Source organism: Oryctolagus cuniculus, chromosome 19 (assembly GCF_051225735.1).
Source record: "Oryctolagus cuniculus isolate XC-2025 breed Fujian yellow rabbit chromosome 19, ASM5122573v1, whole genome shotgun sequence".
NCBI lineage: Eukaryota > Metazoa > Chordata > Mammalia > Lagomorpha > Leporidae > Oryctolagus > Oryctolagus cuniculus.
Window position 1 is genome coordinate 34105036 of NC_142885.1, and position 22272 is coordinate 34127307.

The 22272-nt window shown below is 43.0% G+C and overlaps 2 protein-coding genes across 3 annotated transcripts in view; one reads left to right on the forward strand and one right to left on the reverse strand.

Moving 5' to 3' along the window:
* Positions 1–22272, forward strand: part of VKORC1L1 (vitamin K epoxide reductase complex subunit 1L1) — a 77259-nt gene that overhangs the window by 32541 nt on the left and 22446 nt on the right. The gene's annotated exons all lie outside the window — the stretch shown is intronic.
* The window catches only part of GUSB (glucuronidase beta), a 53101-nt gene continuing 43783 nt past the window's right edge, over positions 12955–22272 (reverse strand). The window contains exon 13 of the mRNA XM_070064749.2: positions 12955–13630. Within this exon, the coding sequence (XP_069920850.1) occupies positions 13531–13630 (100 nt within the window). The 3' untranslated portion in view covers positions 12955–13530. The remainder of the gene's footprint in view (positions 13631–22272) is intronic.

Here is a 22272-nt window from a genome sequence, read left to right on the forward strand (position 1 = left end):
TGGGGAGTGAGCCAACGAATAGAAGTCTTCTCTCTCCGCTTCTCCTCTCTGTGTAAATCTGACTTATAATAAATAAATAAATTTAAAAAAAGAAAACAAGAAAGGCAGAGTTAGAGAGAAAAAGAGAAAGGTCTTCTATTCACTGGTTCACTCCCCAAATGGCCACAACAGCCTGGGCAGGGCCAGGCTGAAGCTAGGAGCCAGGAGCTTCTTTTGGGTCTCCCATGTAGGTGGAGAGTCCCAAGCACTTAGGCCATCTTCTACTGCTTTCCCTAGCACATTAGCAGGGAGCAGGATGGGACTTGACTGGTGTCCACAAGGAATGTGGACACTAAGTGGCAGCTTAACTCACTGCACTACAGTGCCAGCCCCAAGGGTCTTGCTTTTTTATCCATTCAGTCACTCTGTGTCTTTTATTTGGAGAATTCACTCCATTTACACCAGGGTAATTATTGATAGGTGAGGTCTTACTGCCAATTTGATAGCTGTTTTCTAGTGCTGCTGTAGTTCCTTTCTTTATCTCTGTCTCTCATTAGCAAGGAGTGGAATGGATAGTGGAGCAGCCAGGACTTGAACTGTTGCCCAAATGGGATGGTAGCGTTGCAGGCGGTGGCTTAACCTTCTACACCACAGCACTGACCCCTAACATTCATTCATTAACAGCAGTTATAACATACTTCCTTGTGAGTACATAATAGAATAATTGCTGTTTTAGCATTTACATCTTCTTTTTTTTTTTTTAATTTTACAGGTAGAGTTATAGACAGTGAGAGGGAGAGAGACAGAGAGAAAGGTCTTCCTTCCGTTGGTTCACCCCCAAAATGGCAGCTACGGCCGGTGCGTTTCGCCGATCTGAAGCCAGGAGCCAAGGTGCTTCCTCCTGGTCTCCCATGCGGGTGCAGGGCCCAAGCACTTGGGCCATCCTCCACTGCACTCCCGGGCCACAGCAGAGAGCTGGCCTGGAAGAGGAGCAACCGCGACTAGAACCCGGCACCCATATGGGATACTGGCGCTGCAGGCGGAGGATTAACCAAGTGAGCCATGGCGCAGGCCCCATCCTCATGATTTTTATTAGGGCAGTAAACGTACTATGTAGTTCAACTTTTTTTATACTAAGATTTTGTTAATTAAAAAAGGAGTGATTTCTTTTCTGGTGCAACCTTCTTAATCTGGGGAATTACTCTGGAAAGTTTTCTTGTCATTGCAGCTGTGCCATTAGAATATTGTTTTATACAAAACCCCAGACTGACTTTTGTTGCCAATGTAATTCTTTTTCCAGTTTGGAGCCATTTCCGTTTACTGGATGTAAAACGGAGAACAAGAATTCTTCCTTCACATCTCATCATGTTCAAATAGCACATTAACAATATCTATACCTTTGTCAAGATAGAAGCTTTGTTTTGTACATCGTTCTTCTGTATCATTAGCTTCTGAATGTCGCAAGCTGTGCTATCACTGGAAAATGTAGATTTATCCACTATTTCCAAGTAATCATTCAGTTATTTCTTTTTTTTTTTTTTTATTTTTCTGACAGGCAGAGTGGACAGTGAGAGAGAGAGACAGAGAGAGAAAGGTCTTCCTTTGCCGTTGGTTCACCCTCCAATGGCCGCCGCTGCAGCCGGTGCACCGCGCTGATCCGATGGCAGGAGCCAGGATCCAGGTGCTTTTCCTGGTCTCCCATGGGGTGCAGGGCCCAAGCACCTGGGCCATCCTCCACTGCACTCCCTGGCCATAGCAGAGAGCTGGCCTGGAAGAGGGGCAACCGGGACAGAATCCGGCGCCCCAACCGGGACTAGAACCCGGTGTGCCGGCGCCGCAAGGTGGAGGATTAGCCTATTGAGCCACGGCGCCGGCCCATTCAGTTATTTCTTGACAGTTATATTTAGCATTTTCACTTAAACAGTCCAGAGTGCTAGGATAGGAAGTCTGTAATGCAGATATTTATGGATAAAATACTGATCAACTGCTTGTTGGCTTCTTAAATTCAGTACTCTGTCTTTCAAAGGATTCTTTCTGTTTGGGCTTATTTCTGTACTTTTTGTCTGTAAAAGCCCCTTAAATTTTGATAGTTTGTTGTTCCTTTAACAAGTATACCTCTGCAGTTAACACAGAGATGTTAGAGCTGCACCATCAATTATGGCTACAATACTGAATTCAGTGTATGAGGCATCATACTCCTGACTGAAAGTAGTATGGCCTCTTGATCTTCATCTCTTTGCAGTCACTTCCTTCACTGTCATTTGGTTTACTGTGACTGGTACATCCAGAGAAAGTGTGTCTTTTCCACTAAAAGGGTGCCAAAAAATCTAAAGCTTTTTTTGATCCATATGGAAATTCAGTTAAAAAATATGAATTTCACTTCTGTAATTTTTTTGTAAAGGAATTCTTTAAAAAATATTTATTTGAAAGGCAGAGTTACAGAGAAAGAGGGAAAGAGAGATCTTCCATCTGCTGGTTCGCTCCTCAAATGGCCACAACAGCCTGGGGTAGGCCAAGCAGAAGCCAGGAGGAGCCAGGAGCTTTGTCCAGGTATCCCCACATGGGTGCAGGGAGGGGCCCAAGCACTTGGGCATTTTCTGCTGCTTTCTCAGGTGCATTAACAGGGAACTGAATTGGAAGTGGAGCATCTGGGACTCCAGCAGGTGCCCATATGGGATTCCAGTGTTGCAGACAGTGGCTTAACCCATTACGTCACAATGCCAGCCCCATCATATTTCTAATTTAATCTGTTAAATTATAAATCAAAAAGAGACTTAAGATGAAAATGCTTGTAAAAATTAACTATAAAAATGAATAAGCCTGGGCTGGCCCCATGGCTCACTTGGTTAATCCTCTGTCTGTGGTGCCGGCATCCCATATGGGCGCCAGGTTCTAGTCCCGGTTGCTCCTCTTCCAGTCCAGCTCTCTGCTGTGGCCCAGGAAGGCAGTGGAGGATGGCCCAAGTGCTTGGGCGCCTGCACCCACGTTGGAGACCAGGAAGAAGCACCTGGCTCCTGGCTTCGGATCGGCGTAGCTCCAGCCGTAGCGGCCATTTAGGAGGTGAACCAACGGAAAGAAGACCTTTCTCTCTGTCTCTCTCTCACTGTCTAACTCTATTTGTCAAATAAATTTAAAAAAAGAAAAAAAAAGAATAAGCCTGTACATTTAATCAGAATTTTATTTACTTTAGGTAATTGACCAAATAACCTTAAAAATACATATATAAATTGACTGCTGTACCTGACTAGTGGACATTTCACACGATATGCAACTCACTATGTGTTTCACAACATCTGCATCAGTTAGTACTCTCTTCATCAAGACCAATCCATGGATCATGTATTTGGATGGTATGGCAGTGTCAAAAGTTCTAGGAAAGGTTCTGAATGCTTATTTTCAGTTTCTGAACTGATCTCATTGTGGACCTTTAACATAGTTTGTAGACTAGCACTGGTTTAAGCCTACCCTTTGGATAGCAGTGGACTAGATGATTGTATCCTGCTCAAGAAATTTGTAATCTTTATGTTCATTAATACTTACGAAGTCCACAAATAACTAGCCTCATTTCTTTTTTCTTTTCTTTTCTTTTCTTTTCTTTTCTTTTTTTTTTTTTTAAGATTTATTTGTTTATTTGAGAGGCAGAGTTACAGACAGGGATAGACAAGAGAGCGAGATTTCCCATCCACTGGTTCACTCCCAAATGGCTGCAACATTCAGAGCTGGGCCAATCCAAAGCCTGGAGCTTGTTCTGGCTCTCTCACTGGGGTGTGGAGGCCCATGCACTTGGGCCATCATCCACTGCTTTCCCAGGTCATTAACAGGGAGCTGGATGCGAAGTAGAGCAGCTGGGACTTGAACTAGCACCCATATGAGATTCTGGCACCACAGGCAGAGGCATAACCTCCTATACCATAGTGCTGGCTTCCTATGCATCTTTTTTAAGGATTTAATAGTTTATCCTTATAGAGGGAGGTCTATATCTACTTTTTTTTGTGCTACAGTAATCAAATAGGAGCTATGCTATTAGATTAGTGTTCCTCCACTGAAATCATCACACACAAACTTCTGTGCCATGAAAAGAGAAGATGAGAGTATCATTCCATTACTGGAAAAGGCTTTTGAAAGTCTGATTGATAGGATACAGATGAGGAGCAGATGTTCAGCATAGTGGTTGATGCTCACATTCCACATGGGAGTTCCAGGGTCTGATTCCTGGATCCAGCTTCCTGCCAGTATAGACCTTGGGAAGCAGCAATGATGGCTTAAGGTAATTGGGTCCCTACCACACACTTGGCTGTGGGTAGGTTGTGTTGCTGCTGTGGTCCAGCCCAGCCATTGTAGGTATTTGGGGAGCCTGTGTGTGTCTCTGTCTGTCTGCCTCTCAAATAAATGGGCAGGAAATGTGATGAAATGTCTAAGGAAAGTTTCCGTGAAATTCTGTGTGATGTGGCCTTTTGTGCCAAAATAAATTTTAGGACTTCTTTCCAATCCTGGATGTATGGGAGAATTTCGAGGGCTCTCAAAACACCAATTTCATTCACCTTGGACTCTAACCCTTGTATCTTGAATCAAGATGTACTAAAAAAATCTTTTTAAATTTTATTTTAGATGTCTTGAACTTGGTACCATCTGAGATTGTTAATTCTTCAGCATCAGGGCGGTGCCGTGGCTCACTAGGCTAATCTCTGCCAGCAGCACAGGCACCCTGGGTTCTAGTCCCGGTCGGGCCGCCGGATTCTGTCCCGGTTGCCCCTCTTCCAGGCCAGCTCTCTGCTGCGGCCCGGGAGTGCAGTGGAGGATGGCCCAAGTGCTTGGGCCCTGCACCCGCATGGGAGACCAGGAGGAAGCACCTGGCTCCTGCCTTCGGATCAGTGCGGTGTGCCGGCCGCAGCAGCCATTGGAGGGTGAACCAACGGCAAAGGAAGACCTTCCTCTCTGTCTCTCTCTCTCACTGTCTACTCTGCCTGCCAAAAAAATTAAAAAAATAAAAGATTTATTTATTGATTTGAAAGGCAGAGTTAACAGCGACAGAGAGGAGAGTCAGAGAGATCTTCCATCTGCTGGTTCACTTCCTAAATGGCTACAATGGCCATAATTGAGCTAGGCTGAAGCCATGAGCCAGGAGCTTCACCCCTGTCTCCCACTTGGTGCAAGGGCCCAAGCACTTGTGCGATCTTCTTCTGCTTTCCCAGGCACATTAGCAGTGAGATGGATCTGAAGTGGAGCTGCCGGGACTCTAACCGGCACCCATGTGGGATGCTGACACTTCAGGCAGAGGCTTAACCCTCTAAGCCACAGCACGGGCCCCTTCCTCGCATTTCTTAAATCAATTTTGAACATTGCCTTAGCCTGTTTTCTGTTGGTGTTATTCTGATCCTGAATGGTCTATAAAGAATAGAGGCTTATTTTGGCTCACAGTTCTGGAGGCTGTGGGTCCAGAATTGGGTGGCCATGGCTGACACATAATGCCGCGTAGTGGAAGGCCAAGTTGGTGCATGCAGCAGTAGAAAGGGGGCCAACTCCCACCATTCCCTTGTGAAAAAGGCATTCATCTGTATTTAACGACCAAACCATCTCTTAAAAACTCTACCTCCAAACACCACTACAATGGCAATGAAATTTCTTTTTTTTTTTTTATTTGTTTTTTTTTTTTTTTGACAGGCAGAGTGGACAGTGAGAGAGAGAGACAGAGAGAAAGGTCTTCCTTTTGCCGTTGGTTCACCCTCCAATGGCCGCCGCGCTGATCCGATGGCAGGAGCCAGGAGCCAGGAGCCAGGTGCTTTTCCTGGTCTCCCATGGGGTGCAGGGCCCAAGCACCTGGGCCATCCTCCACTGCACTCCCTGGCCACAGCAGAGAGCTGGCCTGGAAGAGGGGCAACTGGGACAGAATCTGGCTCCCCGACCGGGACTACTAGAACCCGGTGTGCCAGCGCCGCTAGGCGGAGGATTAGCCTAGTGAGCCGCGGCGCCGGCCCAATGGCAATGAAATTTCAACAGGATTTTTGGTGGGGATGGTCCATATCCAAACTGTAGCAGACATTTATTTCATAATCACTTTTAAATTGTTATTTCCATTCTTGAGATTCTCCTGTTTGAACTCTATCTATCTATCTATCTTATTTGTAAGTTTTTAAAAATTTTTAAACCGTCTTGCTGGTTCACTCCCTAGATGCCTGCATCAGCCATATCTGGGTTGGGTTGACCCATGTGCCAAGAGTGAGGAAATCAATCCAAGTCTCCCATGTGGGCAGCAAGGAACCCAGTTATTTGAGCAGACATCCCTACTTCCCAGGATCTGCATTAGCAAGAAACGAGTCAGGAGCCAAAGCCAGGTATTGAACCCAAGTGCTCATATTTTTGTCAGCATCTTAACCACTAAACCAAATGCCCCTGACTATTGTAGTTCTTGATTGTGAACTTATTGTCAGTGGTGCTTTTTGCTCTCTCTCAGAGAGTCTTTGGTTCCTTTAAGGTAGAAATATCCCCCACTGAGTGAGAAAGTTTCGTATTTGAAATTGCCAGAAGGAGGTAGGGTTTTCACCCATCTATGACAGTTATTGTTAATCTTTACTTGAGATTCCCTTCCTACATAGATAGGGCAAATTCAGATTCTAGTTCCTTTGTAAGCACAGACTTAGAGGTTGTTTTTGTTTTTTAATGAAAGACTTTTAAAATCTTTAATTTTGTAGAGTTTCAAAAAGATACAATAAATAGAACATACAAAAAGTAACCAGATAGTATCGTAGATGGATGTCATGCAATTGTCATATAGCACTAACAGTTAACAACTTGTGATCTGTTTTGTTTTTTGTACTCCTATCCATTTTCTTCTTCCTGGATTAGTTTGAAGAAAATATCACATGTAATATCATATCATATTTCATTATATAAATGATAAGTTCTCTTTTTAAAAAACTGAAACACAATAAAATTATCACACTTAAGGAAAACCAATAGGGGCCAGCATTGTAGTTAGTGAGGTAAGCCACTGCTTGCAATGCTGGCATCCCATATCAGTGCCAGTTCAAGTGCCAACTACTCTACACTTCCAATCCAGCTTCCTGCTTATGTGCCTGGGAAGGCAGTGGGTGATGGCCCAAGTACTTGGTCCGCTGCCAACCATATGGAAGACCCAGATGGAGTTCCTGGCTGTTGTGGCCATTTGAGGAGTGAACCAGCCTTTTAATTCAATCAATCCACTGATAAATTTTTCAGGAGAGAAAAGAAAACCAGTTGTCTTTATATCAGATACCTAGTCATTATTGAACTTTCTAGTTGTTTCATAAATGTTATGTTTACTTTTAAGAAAAATTTCAATTTCTCTATGTCAGGATCTAAATAGAAACACTCCAGCTGGTTAATGGTGTCATAATCTGTAAGATCTCCCTCCATCTCTCTTCCTTTTGTAGTTTATTAATAGTTGTCCAGTAGTGTTTTCTATCTTATGGGAAATTGGTAATTTGATCTAGAAGTTTGATTTGGGGGGTGGGGAATGTATCAAGACTACATCTTTTTGTCATGTAGTTACCATTTGATGTTCAATGCCTAAATCCATTAATTTATTAGGTGCTGCAAAATGGTGATATTCTATCATTCTTCATTTATTAGCTGTGTGAAAAAAAAACTCCCTTTTACTATTACTTGATTACCTAGTGATCCAGTTTGTATAGAAAAGGTTGGATATTGGGGTAACTGCTTGGTGCAGGATGTTTGCCCACATCCCAAATGGGAATGCCTGGGTCGAGTCCCAGCTCTTCCACTGCCAATCCAGCTTCCTGCTGATATGCTGTCTGGGAGGCAGCAGGTGATGACATGGATACTTGGGTTCTTGTGACCCACATGAGAGGCCTGGATGGTTTGTTGGGGCGGGTGCTGTGGTGCAGTGGGTTAAAACCCTGGCCTGAAGCGCCGGCATTCCATATGGGTGCCAGTTCTAGTCCCAGCTGCTCCTCTTTGGATCCAGCTCTCTGCTATGGCCTGGGAAAGCAGTAGAAGATGGCCCAAGTCCTTAGGCCCCTTCACCTGCGTGGGAGACTCGAAGAAGCTCCTGGCTCCTGGCTTCAGATTGGTGCAGCTCTGGCAGTTGCGGCCATCTGAGGAGTGAACCAGCAGATGGAAGACCTCTCTCTCTGTCTCTACCTCTCTCTGTAACTCTGTCTTTCAAATAAATAAAATAAATATTTTTTTAAAAAAAGGAACCATTGTTGTGATTTTTTTCTCATTATAGTTTTGCTTGTTCTAGAATATGGTATGAGTGGAATCAAACATATACTTCATGGCAGTCTGTCTAGAAAAGAAAGTTTGGCTATTTATTTCTCTTCAAGGAAGACTCAGTTTTTCCCATCAATTATATAAGAAATCTCTTGTAGGGTTTCATAGCACAGAAGTGTGCAGATCATGTTTGCAGAAGCCTCCTTACAGCCAGTGAAGCACTGGAATTCATTTGACTACTTGCTTTAGAAGTTGCTGAGAAACAGTGCCAACATGAAACTCAGTGCAAGCTCTGGTACACAGGAGAGAGAGTATTGTCCAAAGGCATAGCTTCTGGTGGTTCAGGTTGACTCAAGATAAAGCCCATAGCAATGAGTGGTTGCAGTGATCCTCAGACACTCCACAAAGGATACTTTTCTCAGCCAGGTTTGGGTGAGACGTAGGCAGCATGTGTTTCAAGATACAGAGTGTAGAAAACTTACAGTGTCAGTTAAAGGAAAGGCCACCAAATCTGGAGATCAGATCAAAGGAGATTTTGCTTGTCTCCTTGTTGGCTTTGCAGCTTTTTCTCAGAAGTGGTGTGTGAGAATATCTGAAGGCAAAGGAAGATTCTGAAGAAACCTAAGAACAGCAAAGGTGTGGCTCCTGTCCGAAAGAAGCTCGCGTCACCATAGTTCTACACCACTTGTTCCGCTGTGACGGCTCTGATGGCTATTAGTCATGGTTGTTAGTCACTGATTGATTCATTTACCCAAAGTTAGTTGTTGAAGTAATTCATTTTCATGACTTTAAATTTTATTTGAAAGGCAGAGGATGTGCTAAGTGGCGTCTTAACCACTGTACCACACACCTGCCCCCAGTCTGATGATTTTAACTACAAACTGTATGCTGACAATTTCCAGATATTTTCTCTAGCTGATACTGCAGATTCATACATCCACTTCCAATCTGACATCTCTACTTAGACATTTTACAATAGGCACTTCAGACGTGTCTAAAACTAAATTCCTGATCATTTTCCGGAACAAAGCTGCCTATATCTTAACTTTAAAAAAAAAGAAAGAAAGAAACAAGCAACTTTTCTTTCTGGCTGCTTAAGTTGGAAACCTTGGTATTTTCTTAAACCTTTTCCTGTTTTCACAGTGCATATTCATTCTGTGAGCAAGTGTTGGTGACTACCTCCAGAATACATCCTAAGTGTAACCATTTCTTACCACATACCATCTTGGCCTAGGCTTCCCTCATCTGTGCTGGGGTGATTACAGTAATATCATGCCTGGACTGCTTTATATCCATGCTTTTCTTTCATTGTCTATTTTCAATACTGTAGCCAGAAAAATTCTTTTAAAATGTAAACAGAACCTCCCTTGCCCCAATGTTTTTTACTTTATTTATTATTACTCGTCTCTCCCTTCTTTCTTTGTTTTTCTTTAAAAGTTTATTTATTTTTTTGAAAGAGTGACAGAGAGAAAGAGAGAGAGAGAGAGAGATCGATCCTCTATCTGCTGGTTCACTCTCCAGTGATGGGGACTGGGTCAGGCCAAAGCCAGGAGCCTGGAATTCCATCTGAATCTCTCAGGTGTCAGGGGCTCAAGTACTTGGGCCATCCTCCACTGCTGTTCCAGGTGCATTAGCTGGGAGCTGGATCAGAGGTGGAGTAGCTGGGACTCAAACCGGTGCTCATGTGGAATCCCAGCATTGCAGGTGGCGGCTTAACTGGCTGTGCCACGCTCAGTCCCCACGCTGACCTTCTTCCATTTGCTCACTCTGTCCGTACTGAGCTCCTGACTGTTCTTCAGACCCAGGGTTCCTAATCTACTTTCTCACCTCACGACACCTTCCCTGACTATCTGCCTTTAAATTTTAAATGTTAGTTTAAATTGCAGTTCTTTTAACCTTTTATCCACCTTTTACTCTCTATGTTTTTCTGTGTACTTGTTTGCTTGTCTCCCTCCATGAGAACCTAAACTCCATGAAGGCATAGAAAGATGTATATTTTATTTTTTATTGTATTCCCAGTAGCTAATACAGTACCAGGAAAATGGTAGTCACTCAATAAGTATTTGTTGAATAAATGACTGGTTCCCTGCCACTTGCTGGCCACCGTGTGAGACATTGAGTAATCAGGATGTTCTCTTCTCATGGAGCATATAAACTAGTACAGGAGACACAGTCATGGATTGACACGAATTCATCTGCATCATCTGAGATGAAAGCTTTCAAGGAAAGAAGCTGCAGCTGACAGGAGGAGCAACAGAGGCCCTCCCTGGCCAAGTGCAAAAGCTGGTGTCTGGGGGCTCTCATGTTGCACTGTATTGGGCCCCTGCATCCCATATGGGAGTGCTGATTCCCGGAGTCAGAGTGCTGGTTCAAGTCCTGGCCGCTCTGCTTTAGATCCAGCTTCCTGCTAATGTGCCTGGAAAGGCAGCAGATGGTCGGTCGGTCGGTCGGTCTATCTATATATCTTTATTTCCTTCTCTCTGTCTCCCCTTGTTCTGTCACTCTGCCTTTTGAATAAATCAATCTGAAAAGGAAAAAAAAGCAAGATCTAGAAGATTAATGTATTAAGTAGTCTGTGTGGTGTTGAGCCCTTTCTCATTCCTGATAATTTCTTTCTCTCTCTCTTTTTTTTTTTTTTATTTGACAGAGTTACAGTCAGTGAGAGAGAGAGAGAGAGACAGAAGGGTCTTCTTTCCATTGGTTCACTCCCGAAATGGCCACTATGGCCGGCGCTATGCCGATCCAAAGCCAGGAGTCAGGTGCTTCTCCCTGAACTCCCATGAGGGTGCAGGGCCCAAGGAGTTGGGCCATCCTCCACTGCCCTCCCAGGCCATAGCAGAGAGCTGGACTGGAAGAGGAGCAACTGAAACTAGAACTGGCACCCATATGGGATGCCAGCGCCGCAGGCGGAGGATAAACCAAGTGAGCCATGGCGCTGGCCCTTGCTATATTTTTAAAGGTAAATCTTTTTATAGACATTGAGCATATTTTTTCATCTTTGATTAGTATTATACTTTTATTTCCTTTATGTTTAAAATATATTTTTTTAGAGATTTATTTATTTGGAAGAGTTAGAGAAGGAGAGACAGAGAGAAAGGTCTTCCATCTGCTGGTTCACTCCCCAGTTGGCTGCAATGGTCGGAGCTGCACTGATCGGAAGCCAGGAGCTAGGAGACAGGAGCTTCTTCCCTGTCTCCCACACAGGTGCAGGGAGGGGTTCAAAGGTCCAAGGACTTGGGCTGTCTTCTACTCCTTTCCCAGGCCATAGCAGAGAGCTGGATTGGAAATGGAGCAGCTGGGATTTGAACCAGCACCCAAATGGGATGCCAGCACTGCAGGTGGTGGCTTAACCCACTATGCCACAGCGCTTACCCCTAAAAATATTTTTTTAAAGATTTATTTATTTGAAATGAAGAGTTAGAGATCTTCCATCCTCTGCTTCACTCTCCAAATAACCTCAATGGCCAGGGCTGGGCCAGGCCAAAGGTAGGAGTCTGAAACTCCATATGGGTCTCACATGAATACAGGGGCCCAAGTACTTGAGCCATCTTCCACTGCTTTCCCAGATGCATTAGCAGGGAGCTAGATCAAAAGTGCAGCAGCCGGGACTACTATCGGCACTCATGAGATGCTAGCAGTGTTGTAGGTGGTGGCTTAACCCACTGTGCCATAACACTGGCTCCTATTTTCTATATTATTTACCATTTCTCTTATATTTACTAGCTTCTTCTACTTTTGAAGGGTTTAATTTGCAATTATTTTTCTACCTTTTTGAGGTTGATACTTAAAGGACTAATGGGGGTTGGCGCTGTGGTTTAGCAGGTAAAGTTGCTGCCTGCAGTTCTGGCATCCCATATGGACACTGGTTCAAGTCCTGGCCGCTCCACTTCCCATCCAGTTCTCTGCTGTGGCCTGGGAAAGCAGTAGAAGATGGCCCAAGTCCTTGGGCCCCTGTACCTGTGTGGGAGATCTGGCAGAAGCTTCTGGCTCCTGGCTTCAGATCAGTGCAGCTCTGGCCATTGCAGCCAACTGGGGAGTGAATCAGCAGATGGAAGACCTTTCTCTCTGCCTCTCCTCTCTCTCTGTGCAACTCTGACTTTCAAATAAATAAATAAATCTTTTAAAAAATACTAATGTATGCATTTATGGTTCTACATTCCCTTTAAACAGTGTTAGCTACATCTTACGAGAGTTCATAAGTTCATAGTATTTTTAATAACTGTGTTAGTAGCCTGTTTAGATGGTCAGTTTTTTTTTTTTTTTTTTTTTTTTTTTTAAGATTTATCCATTTATTTGGAAGGCAGAGTTACAGAGAGGCAGAGGCAGAGAGAGGTCTTCCATCTGCTGGTTCACTCCCCATATGGCTGCAACATCCAGAGCTTCACCCATCCAAGTCAGGAGCCAAGAGCTTCTTTCGGGTCTCCCATGCAGGTGCAGGGGCCCAAGGACTTGGGCCATCTTCTACTGCTTTCCCAGGTCATAGCAGAGAGCTGGATTGGAAGTGGAATAGCTGGGACTCAAACTGGTGCCCATATGGGATGCTGGTACTGCAGGCGGCATCTTTACCTGCTACATCACAGCACTGGCCCCTACATGGTCAATTTCATTGCTGATATATTTAGTAATATCTTACAATTTCTATTTCTACAAATTCTAGTATGTTTTTCCTTTCACATTGTTTTGGATTATTCAGACATCTTTTATTATTCCAGCCCCCTCCTTCCATTCTCCTCCTTCATTACCTATTCAGATACATTCATTTACTTTTATTTTATTTTATTTTATTTTATTTTATTTTATTTTAAGATTTACGTATTTATTTGAAAGGCAGAGTTACAGAGAGAGAGAGAGAGAGAGAGAGAGGTCTTCCATCTGCTGGTTTACTCCCCAGATGGCCACAATGGTCCAGGATGCGCTGATCGAAAGCCAGGAGCCAGGAGCTTCTTCCAGGTCTCCCACATGGGTGCAGGGGCCCAAGGATTTGGGCCATCTTCTACTGCTTTCCCAGGCCAGAGCAGAGAACTGGATTGGAAGAGAAGCAGTTGGTGTCCATATGATGCTGGCACTGCAGGCGGTGGCTTTACCCGCTAAGCCACAATGCTGGCCTCTACATTTACTTTTAGTCATTATTTTATGTATTATACAATGAATCCTTGACTTTAATTAATGCCTAATGTTAATTACTAGTTCTGTCACTTCTCTGTTACTGTGCGGGTCTTACTTGTTTCACTTGTTTAATTTCACATTATATATTTGTTAACCCCACAAGACATTGCTTTATGTAGTTAACATCCATTGATGTTGAGTCTTCTACATGTTTCTCCTTTCTAATTTTATTCCCTACATATTTGTAGTACTGTTGTCTAGGATGCTATTTCTTTTGCTTGTAGAACGTCTTATAGTGTAGGTCTGCAAAGTGAACAAATTCAGTTTTTTCCATCTGGAAAAGAAAAAAAAATTAACCTTCAATTTCAAGTGATATTTAGACTTGAGTATAGAATTGTAGAGGCTATAGAGTTTTCACCACTATTTCTTCAAATATTACATCTCTCTTGTTCCTTTCTCTATTTGTGGTAATGACAAAGAGCATTTGATCACAGAATAAGGTAACTGAGTTGAAGTTGCTAAGGGGTAACTGATGTATGGTTCATCTGCATGATACTGAAGTCTCAAAAATAAAGCAGAAGTTGGAGAGGACAGAAAGACTAAGCTAGGAGCTTAAAAGCTTTCTTGAATGAGAGTGTGTGAAGGTGTGGCGGTGTGTGGGCGGCGAGAGAGAGCAGTGGCTGGGGCATGTCTGTGTTGAAATGTTCCTCCAGGGAGCCACAGTTTTGCAAGAGGGAAAGAGGAACAAAGTCCTGCAAGCAAAAAATGAAAGGGAAGAGGGCATTTTTCTTTATGGCGCTGCCAAATGAGTATGACACCAAAAGCTCTTTTCATCTGAATGACTGCAAGGAAATTCGTGATGTTAAGGACAAGCTAAAGAAAAAAATCTTTTTTTGTATTTGCATTTTTGTAAAATTTCAGATTCTGATGGAAAGTACAGAGCAGTGAGAGTCATGTGGTGGATGACTGGAAGCTTGACCTTCTGGAACAAGTTAAAAGGCAGCCTATGAGGCATAATGAAGTATGTCTTGAAGTCTGAGATAGAGATGAGCAGTCAGGTTTTCTACCCTGGTTACAAAGGTGCCCTCTTCAGGTATAGGCATGTGTGAAATGGTACCTTGATGCATTGTACTTAGGAATCAATAGTGTAGGATCATCTAGGACCTGGGGAGGGTGGGCTTCTCAGTAGAGGCTCCGTAAGCTCTAATGTCTTCAGAACCTGGCTTGCTGAGGCTGGACGCTCTCACGGGTTTTCAAGATTTTCACATTTTAAAGTCCCAAAGCTAGATCCTGGGCTAAGTTTGAATGTACCAAATTAAACCAGTTGTGCGACTTCTGGTGGCCAAATGGTAGCACTTAGCAGCACGTTAGTCTCTACCCTCTTTAATCTGGATACTCTGTTCTTAGATTCCGAAGTTGCCTAATCTTTATCAGTAGTGACATTATACTGGTCAAATGTGAGTTGGCCAACTTTTTCTGTGAAGGGACAGATAGCAAATATTTTAGGTTTTGTGGGCATATGACCTCTGTCCCATCTACTGAACTATTCTATTATAGTGTAAAAGTGATCAGAAATACAATACAAATGAGAATGGCTGTGTTCCATTTCAACTCTGTTTACAAAAATAGTTGTGGGCTAGATTACACCATGAAATAGTTTACCAACCTCTGGTCAAATAAAATCTCTGGGACGTTTTTCATTGGAACCACTGTTAGAGTTTAACACTACACTTCATGATAATGTTTATATATGCCACATTAGTCTTCATATTTTGAGCAAGTTTATCTTAAAATTTTTGAAAACATACTAGCAGACAAATGATCAAATGGTTAGTTCTATTTATATAGGACTAGTGGTGACTGACAGCTATGTCTACTCATTCCTTATTTTTTGAGAACCAGAGACAGAGCTCCCACCTGCTACCCAGATCCATACAACAGACAGGACCGTAGCCGGGAGCCAGGAATTCAATCCAGGTCTCCCATGTGGATGGAAGGAACCCAATTACTTGAGCCATTACCCCTGCCTCCCAGGATCTGCATTAGCAGGAAGCTGGAATTGGGAGCTAGGAATGGAACCTAGGTACTTCAGTGTGCTACAGAGTTGACCTAACCAGCATCTGGACTGTTAGGCTAAAGGCCTCCCCCCGCCCCACTTTTTTTTTTAAGATTTATTTATTTGAAGCAGAGTTACAGAGTGGCAGAGAGAGAGAGAGGTCTTCCATCCGCTGGTTCACTCCCCAGATGGCTACAATGGCTGGAGCTGCGCTGATCCGAAGCCAGGAGCCAGGAGCTGCTTCCAGGTCTCCCATGCAGGTGCAGGGACCCAAGGACTTGGGCCATCTTCCACTGCTTTCCCAGGCCATAGCAGAGAGCTGGATTGGAAGTAGAGCAGCTGGGACTTGAACCAGCGCCCATATGGGATACTTGCACTGCAGGCAGCGCTGGTGTGCCCCTTCTTTTAAGTCACAATTCATCATTAGCTTGTCAATTCTAAGAAATGCCTTTTGCTCTGTATTTCACTCACTTTTTCCTTTGGACTTGATAATGAATATTATATCCTTCCTTTGGTACTCTGTACTGCTTCTCTTGCTGCTGTAGCCCATTTTCAGTCCCTTTCATGGACTCCTTCTCTTAACTTGTGGTGCTTGCTAGGATTCCATCCATAACCAAACTTTGTTTTTATCTCTCCATACTGCCTTATTTATGACTAGTTTTTAGAGACACACTTCTGAATCTGCATTTAAGACTGATATGTGAACATCTGTAGCCCTCTAGCCCTTGGTCAGACCTTCATGTCTCACCTACACTATTAGAGCAGTCTCCTAGGTGGTCTCTTTCCCATTCTGACCCCTCCGGTCACCACCACATTACTGTTAACCCTCCTAGACAGAATTAAGCCCTTTTCACTTGGGTACATGAGTGCTCCACAGCATTACGTCACATTTCTGAATATGGTTTTTCTCTGTTCTTTAAGACAGCTTCTTGAGAGTGAGGACTGTGATTCATTCGTGCCCAACTTCACAGTCTACTGTCTCAAACACTGCTTATATAGATAGTTGATAAATTTTGAATAAGTGAATTTTAGATTTCTAAGTAAACATAATGGATTGAATGCATGTGTTTATACCATCAGGGAACACCAAAGGAAATAAAGGAATAAAAGAAATTGTATAGAGGCAGGCACTGTGATATAGTGGATTAGGCTGCCATCTGCAGTGGCGGTATCCCATGTGGATGCCAGTTCGAGTCTCGGCTGCTCCGCTTATGAGCCGGCTCCCTGCTAATTGCTCCTGGAAAAGCAACAGAAGATGGCTCAAGTACTGGGCCCCTGTATCCACTTGGGAGACCCAGAAGAAGCAATCTTCAAAAAAAATGATTGTATAAAACCACAAGGACAAGAAAGAGAAAGTATGCACAGCTCTGAGAACATTTAGCAACCAGGCATTTTAATCCCCATGTTTACCCCTAGTGGTGGGATTTTAAAGCTTTTCTAGAGAAACATTTTCTTTCTAGATAAAATATACACAGATACTGACATTGGAGTGCCTCTAATGACTTGATTAGCTCTTAAGTTTGTATATTCTGTATGTTTTATAGTTTGTTGAGTTTAAACAAATGCATATAATTATGTAGCCACTACTATTGTAAACATCAAAATGGTTCCCTTACTGTAGTCAACATTTCCTTATCCCTGGCCCCTGACAAACATTTATCTATTTTCTATCCCAGTTGTTTTGCCTTTCTCATAATGTCCATAAGATGGAATTTTACAGTATTTAGTCTTTAAGTCTGACTTTGTTCACTTACCATAAATGTATATGAGATTCATCCTTGTCTTTTCATGTATCAGTAGTCCTTTTGAAGCCGGCGCTGTGGCATAGCGGGTAAAACTGCCGCCTGCAGTGCTGGCATCCCATATGGGCTCCGGTTTGAGACCCTGCTGCTCCACTTCTGATCCAGTTTTCTACTACGGCCTGGGAAAGCAATAGAAGATGGTGCGAGTCCTTGGGCCCCTACACCTGTGTGGGAGACCTGTAAGAGCCCTGGCTCTTGGCTTCTGATAGGCCCAGCTCTGACCATTGGGGCCATTTGGGAAGTGAACCCAACAGATGAAGTTTCTCTCTCTCTCTCTCTCTCTCTCTCTCTCTCTCTCTCTGTCTCTCTTTCTCTCTCTTCTCTCCCCTCTCCTCTCTCTTCTCTCCTCTCTTTACTCGTTTCTCTCTGCCTCTGCCTCTCTCTAACTCTGCCTTTCAAATAACTAAATAAACAAATTTTCAAAAGCAAATAGTCCTTTCATTTTTATTGCTGAGTGATATTCCATAGTTTGCAAAAGCTTGTTCATCCATTCACATGTTGAAGGAAAGTCGGGTTATTGCCAATTTGGGACAACCATAAATCCACAATAATCATTTGTGCAATTTTTTTTTTTTTTTTTGGTGGGCATAAGGTTTTGTGTCTCTAGAATAAATGGAATAGGACCTCTAGGTCATATAAGTTTAAGTTTCAGAGGAAAATGCCAATTTGTTTTCCATACAAGAGTTCCAGTTGCTTCACATACTCACCAGCACTTAGATGTGTTGAGTTTTTGGGTTCCATTATGTTTAACAGCCATTCTGGTAGATGTGTTAGAATTTTTAGTGTTTTTTAAAACTGGATTATGGGCCGGCGCCGCGGCTCACTAGGCTTATCCTCCGCCTTGCGGCGCCGGCACACTGGGTTCTAGTCCCGGTCGGGGCACCGGATTCTGTCCCGGTTGCCCCTCTTCCAGGCCAGCTCTCTGCTATGGCCCAGGAGTGCAGTGGAGGATGGCCCAGGTGCTTGGGCCCTGCACCCCTATGGGAGACCAGGAGAAGCACCTGGCTCCTGGCTTCGGATCAGCATGATGCGCTGGCCGCAGCGCGCTAGCCGCAGCAGCCATTGGAGGGTGAACCAACGGCAAAAGGAAGACCTTCCTCTCTGCCTCTCTCTCTCATTGTCCACTCTGCCTGTCAAAAAAAAAAAAAAAAACAAAAAAACAAAAAAAAAACTGGATTATGGATAAAAGTTCTTTGGTAGGTAATTTGCAAGCATTTTTTCTTCAGTCTCTTACTTGTTTTCTCATTTTGAGAACAATGTCTTTCACAAAGCAAATGTTTAAGTATCGATGAAGACCAATTTGCCATTGTTTTAAAAGTATTTAGAAGTATGAAGTAGGGGCTGGTGCTGTGGCATAGCAGCTAAAGTTGCCACCTGCAGCGCCAGAATCCCATATGGCCGTCAGTTTGAGCCCTGGCTGCTCCATTCCTGATCCAGCTCTCTGCTAATGCACCTGGGAAAGCAGCAGCAGATTGCTGAAGTCTGTCGCGGCCATTTGGAGAGTGAACCAGCAGATGGAAGACTGATCTCTCACTCTTTCTCTTTCTATCTCTCCCTTTCTTCTCTCTGTAACTTTACTTTTCAAATAAATAAATCTTTCAAAATAAATAAAGTATGAGGTATAGGTTGAGATTCAGTTTTTGTGTGTGGTCATGTCTGTTTCTGAAATCTGTATTCTATGTTGATCATTGTGTTTATCCAGCACTACACTGTCTTTTTATTTATGTATTTTGAAAGAGTTACAGAGAGGGAAAGGCAGAGAGAGAGAGCGATCTTCCATCCTTTGATTCACTCCCCAGATTGCTACAACAACCAGTGCTGAGCCCGGCTGAAGCCAAATGCCCAAAGCTCCATCCAGGTCTCCCATGTGTTTTTCAGAGGTCCACTAGGGCCATCTTCCACTGCTTTCCCAGATCAATAGCAGGGAGCTGGATCAGAAGTGGAGCATCCAGGACACAAATTTGTACCCATTTGGGAGGCTGGCATCCCAGGTGATAGCTTTGCCTGCTATATCTCAACGCAAGTCCCATACTGTGTCTTGATTAATTACCATAGCTCTAGATTATCTTATTTACTTACTTAACTTGAGAGGCAGAGAGACAGACAGAAATCTTCCATCTGCTGGTTTGCTCCACCAAATGCCTCTAGCAGCTGGGGCTAGGCAAGGCCAAGAGTCAAGAACTCAATCTGGGTATTCATGTGGGTGGTAGGGACCTAACAACTGGAGCCAAAACTCTTTGCCTCCCAAGGTGTGCAGCAGCAGGAAATCAGAAGAGAGATAGGACCCAAACTCAGGCTCTAGGATGCTGGCATCCCAAGCAGCATCCTAGTCGCTGCACCACAAGTGCTCAGCCCTCGGATATTTTAAAGTTAGTGTATGTTCTCCAACTTTGCAAACCTGTTTTGGCTTTTCTAGATCCTTTTACTTTCTACAAGTTACTGACACTATCTACTGATATTTATGAATCTCACAGTATTAGTCCTTTTGATCCAAGTTGTCAAACTTATGGGTATAGAGTTGTTTGTAGTATTCCCTTATTCTCTTAATATATATAACTGTAATGATATCCTTTTAATTTTTGATGTTAATACTTTGTGTTTTTTTTTCCCTCTTTGTCAAATATTTATCAATAATGTTAGCTAGAAGTTTCTCAATCATTTTGAAGAATCAACTTTTGGTTTCATTTATTTTCTGTTTTCTGTTGTAAATTTCATTGTTTTTTTTTTCTTTTTTAAAAAGATTTATTTATTTACTTCAAAGTCAGAGTTACACAGAGAGAGGAAAGGCAGAGAAAGAGAGAGAGAGAGAGAGAGAGAGAGAGAGAGAAGTCTTCCATCTGCTGGTTCACTCCCCAGTTGGCTGCAACAGCTGGAGCTGTGCCAATCCAAAGCCAGGAACCAGGAGCTTCTTCCGGGTCTCCCATGCAAGTGCAGGGGCCCAAGCACTTGGGCCATCTTCTGCTGCTTTCCCAGGCCATAGCAGAGAGCTGGATCAGAAGTAGAACAGCCGGGACTTGAACCAGCACCCATGTGGGATGCCAGCACTGCAGATGGCGGCTTTACCTGCTATGTCACAGTGCTGGCCCCTGATTTTTTTCTACTCTTGGGTTTTTGAGATTTTTCCCCCCTTCTATTTGTTGTAGGTCTAGTTGGTTCCTTGTGTGTGTTTGTTTGTGTGTGTGTTTTTTAAGGTAGAAGTTTATAGTAATGATTTCAGACCTTTCTTCTTGTTGTTTAATATTAGCATTTTAATACAATATGAATGGCAACAAAGGCTGGAGCTGAGCTGGTCCGCAACCAGGAGCCAGGGGCTTCTTCCAGGTCTCCCATGTGGGTGCAGGAGCCCAAGCACTTGGGCCATCCTCTACATCTTTCCCAGGTACATTAGCAGGAAGCTAGATTGGAAGTAGAACAGGCAGGACCTGAACTGATACCCATATGGAATGCTGGCAATGCAGGTGGTGGCTTTACCTACTACACCACAGTGCTGGTCCCTATATGTTTTTCTCTAAGGGCTGCTTTCACTGCATACCATCAATTTTTTATATGTAGTATTTTTATTTAGTTCAAAATAGTTTCTGACCCATGCATATTTTTTAGATGTTTAATTTCGGTCTAATTTTCTATTACCAATTCCTAGTTGATTCCCTTATGCAATTTCAGTTATTTTAAATTTATTGAATTTATTTATGTTTACTTATATAAAGTCTGTCTTGGTGAGAATTCCACACATATTTGAGAACATGTGACCTGCTATCACTGGGTAGATTATTATACAATGTAAGGTCCAATTGGTTAATAGTTCCATTCAGACCTGTTGAATTCTTTCTGATTTTCTGTTTATCATTTACTGATAAGAAATAACATCAAAATCCTTAAGTATTGTTGTGGATTCTTTTTTCCTTTCAAACAGACAGAGAGCTTCCATCTGCTGGTTTATTCCTCAAATATCTACAAGAGCTGGGGTTGGTCCAGGTCAAAGCCAGGAGCCCAGAACTCCATCTGCATTGCAGGGATTCAAGTACTTGAACCATCACCTCATGCCTCCCAGGGTGCCTATTAGCAAAAAGTTGGATCCAAAGCAGAGCCACAAATGACCCAAGTACTTGGGCCCCTGCACCCATGCTGGAGACCCAGAAGCAGCTCCCACTTCATCCTGGCCCAGCCCTCACTGTGGGCGGCCATTTGAGGAATGTACCAAGAGGTGGAAGATCCCTCTCCCTGTCTCTCCTCCTTTCTCTGTAACTCTGCCTCTCAAATAAATAAATCCTTAAAATCAAACTCTGATATGGAATGCAGGTATCCTGAGTAGCATCTTAAGCACTATACCAAATGCTCTGTCTCGGGCATTTAATTTTTGCTTCATTTTGAAGTTTTCTTGTTAGATGCTTATACATTTAGGAGCATTTTGTCTTCTTGGTTAATTGACCTTTTAATGTCTCTTTTTATTCCCTGTTAAGTTCCCATGTTCTGGACACTGCATTCTGGTGGTTAATACTGCCTCTATACCTTTTTTCTTGTTGATAAAATATATAACATAAAATTTATCATTTAATTTTCTTTTGATTAGTATTTATATGGTACTTCATTTTGATCTTTTTAGTTTTAACCTAATTGCATCATTATATTTAAAATGAGTTTCTTGAAGACAGCATATACTTGGGCCTTTTTTATTTTTAAGTTCAGTTTGACAGCATCTGTCTTTGAATTCATGTGTTTAGGCCATTTATTTTCAGTGTAGTTGTTGATATGTTTCGCTTTTAGTCTACCTTTTTATTTACTTATTTTTTCTATTTGCATCTTCACCTTTTTTGCTCATTCTTACCCCTATTTCATGCCTTCTTTTAGATATTTGAAATTTTTAAAATTTCATTTTTATAAATTATTTATCTCTGAATTTGTTTTTAAAGATTTAATTATTTATTTGAAAAACAGAATTACAGAGTGGGAGACACAGAGAAAGAAAGAGATCTCCCCCCTGCTGGTCCATTCCCCAAGTGGCCTCAGTGGGTGGAGTGGGTCAAGCTGAATCCAGGAGCTGAGAATTCCATCCAGGTCTGCCACAGCGGTGCAGGGGCCAGGTACTCAGGCTATCCTCCACTGCACCCCCAGGCTCAG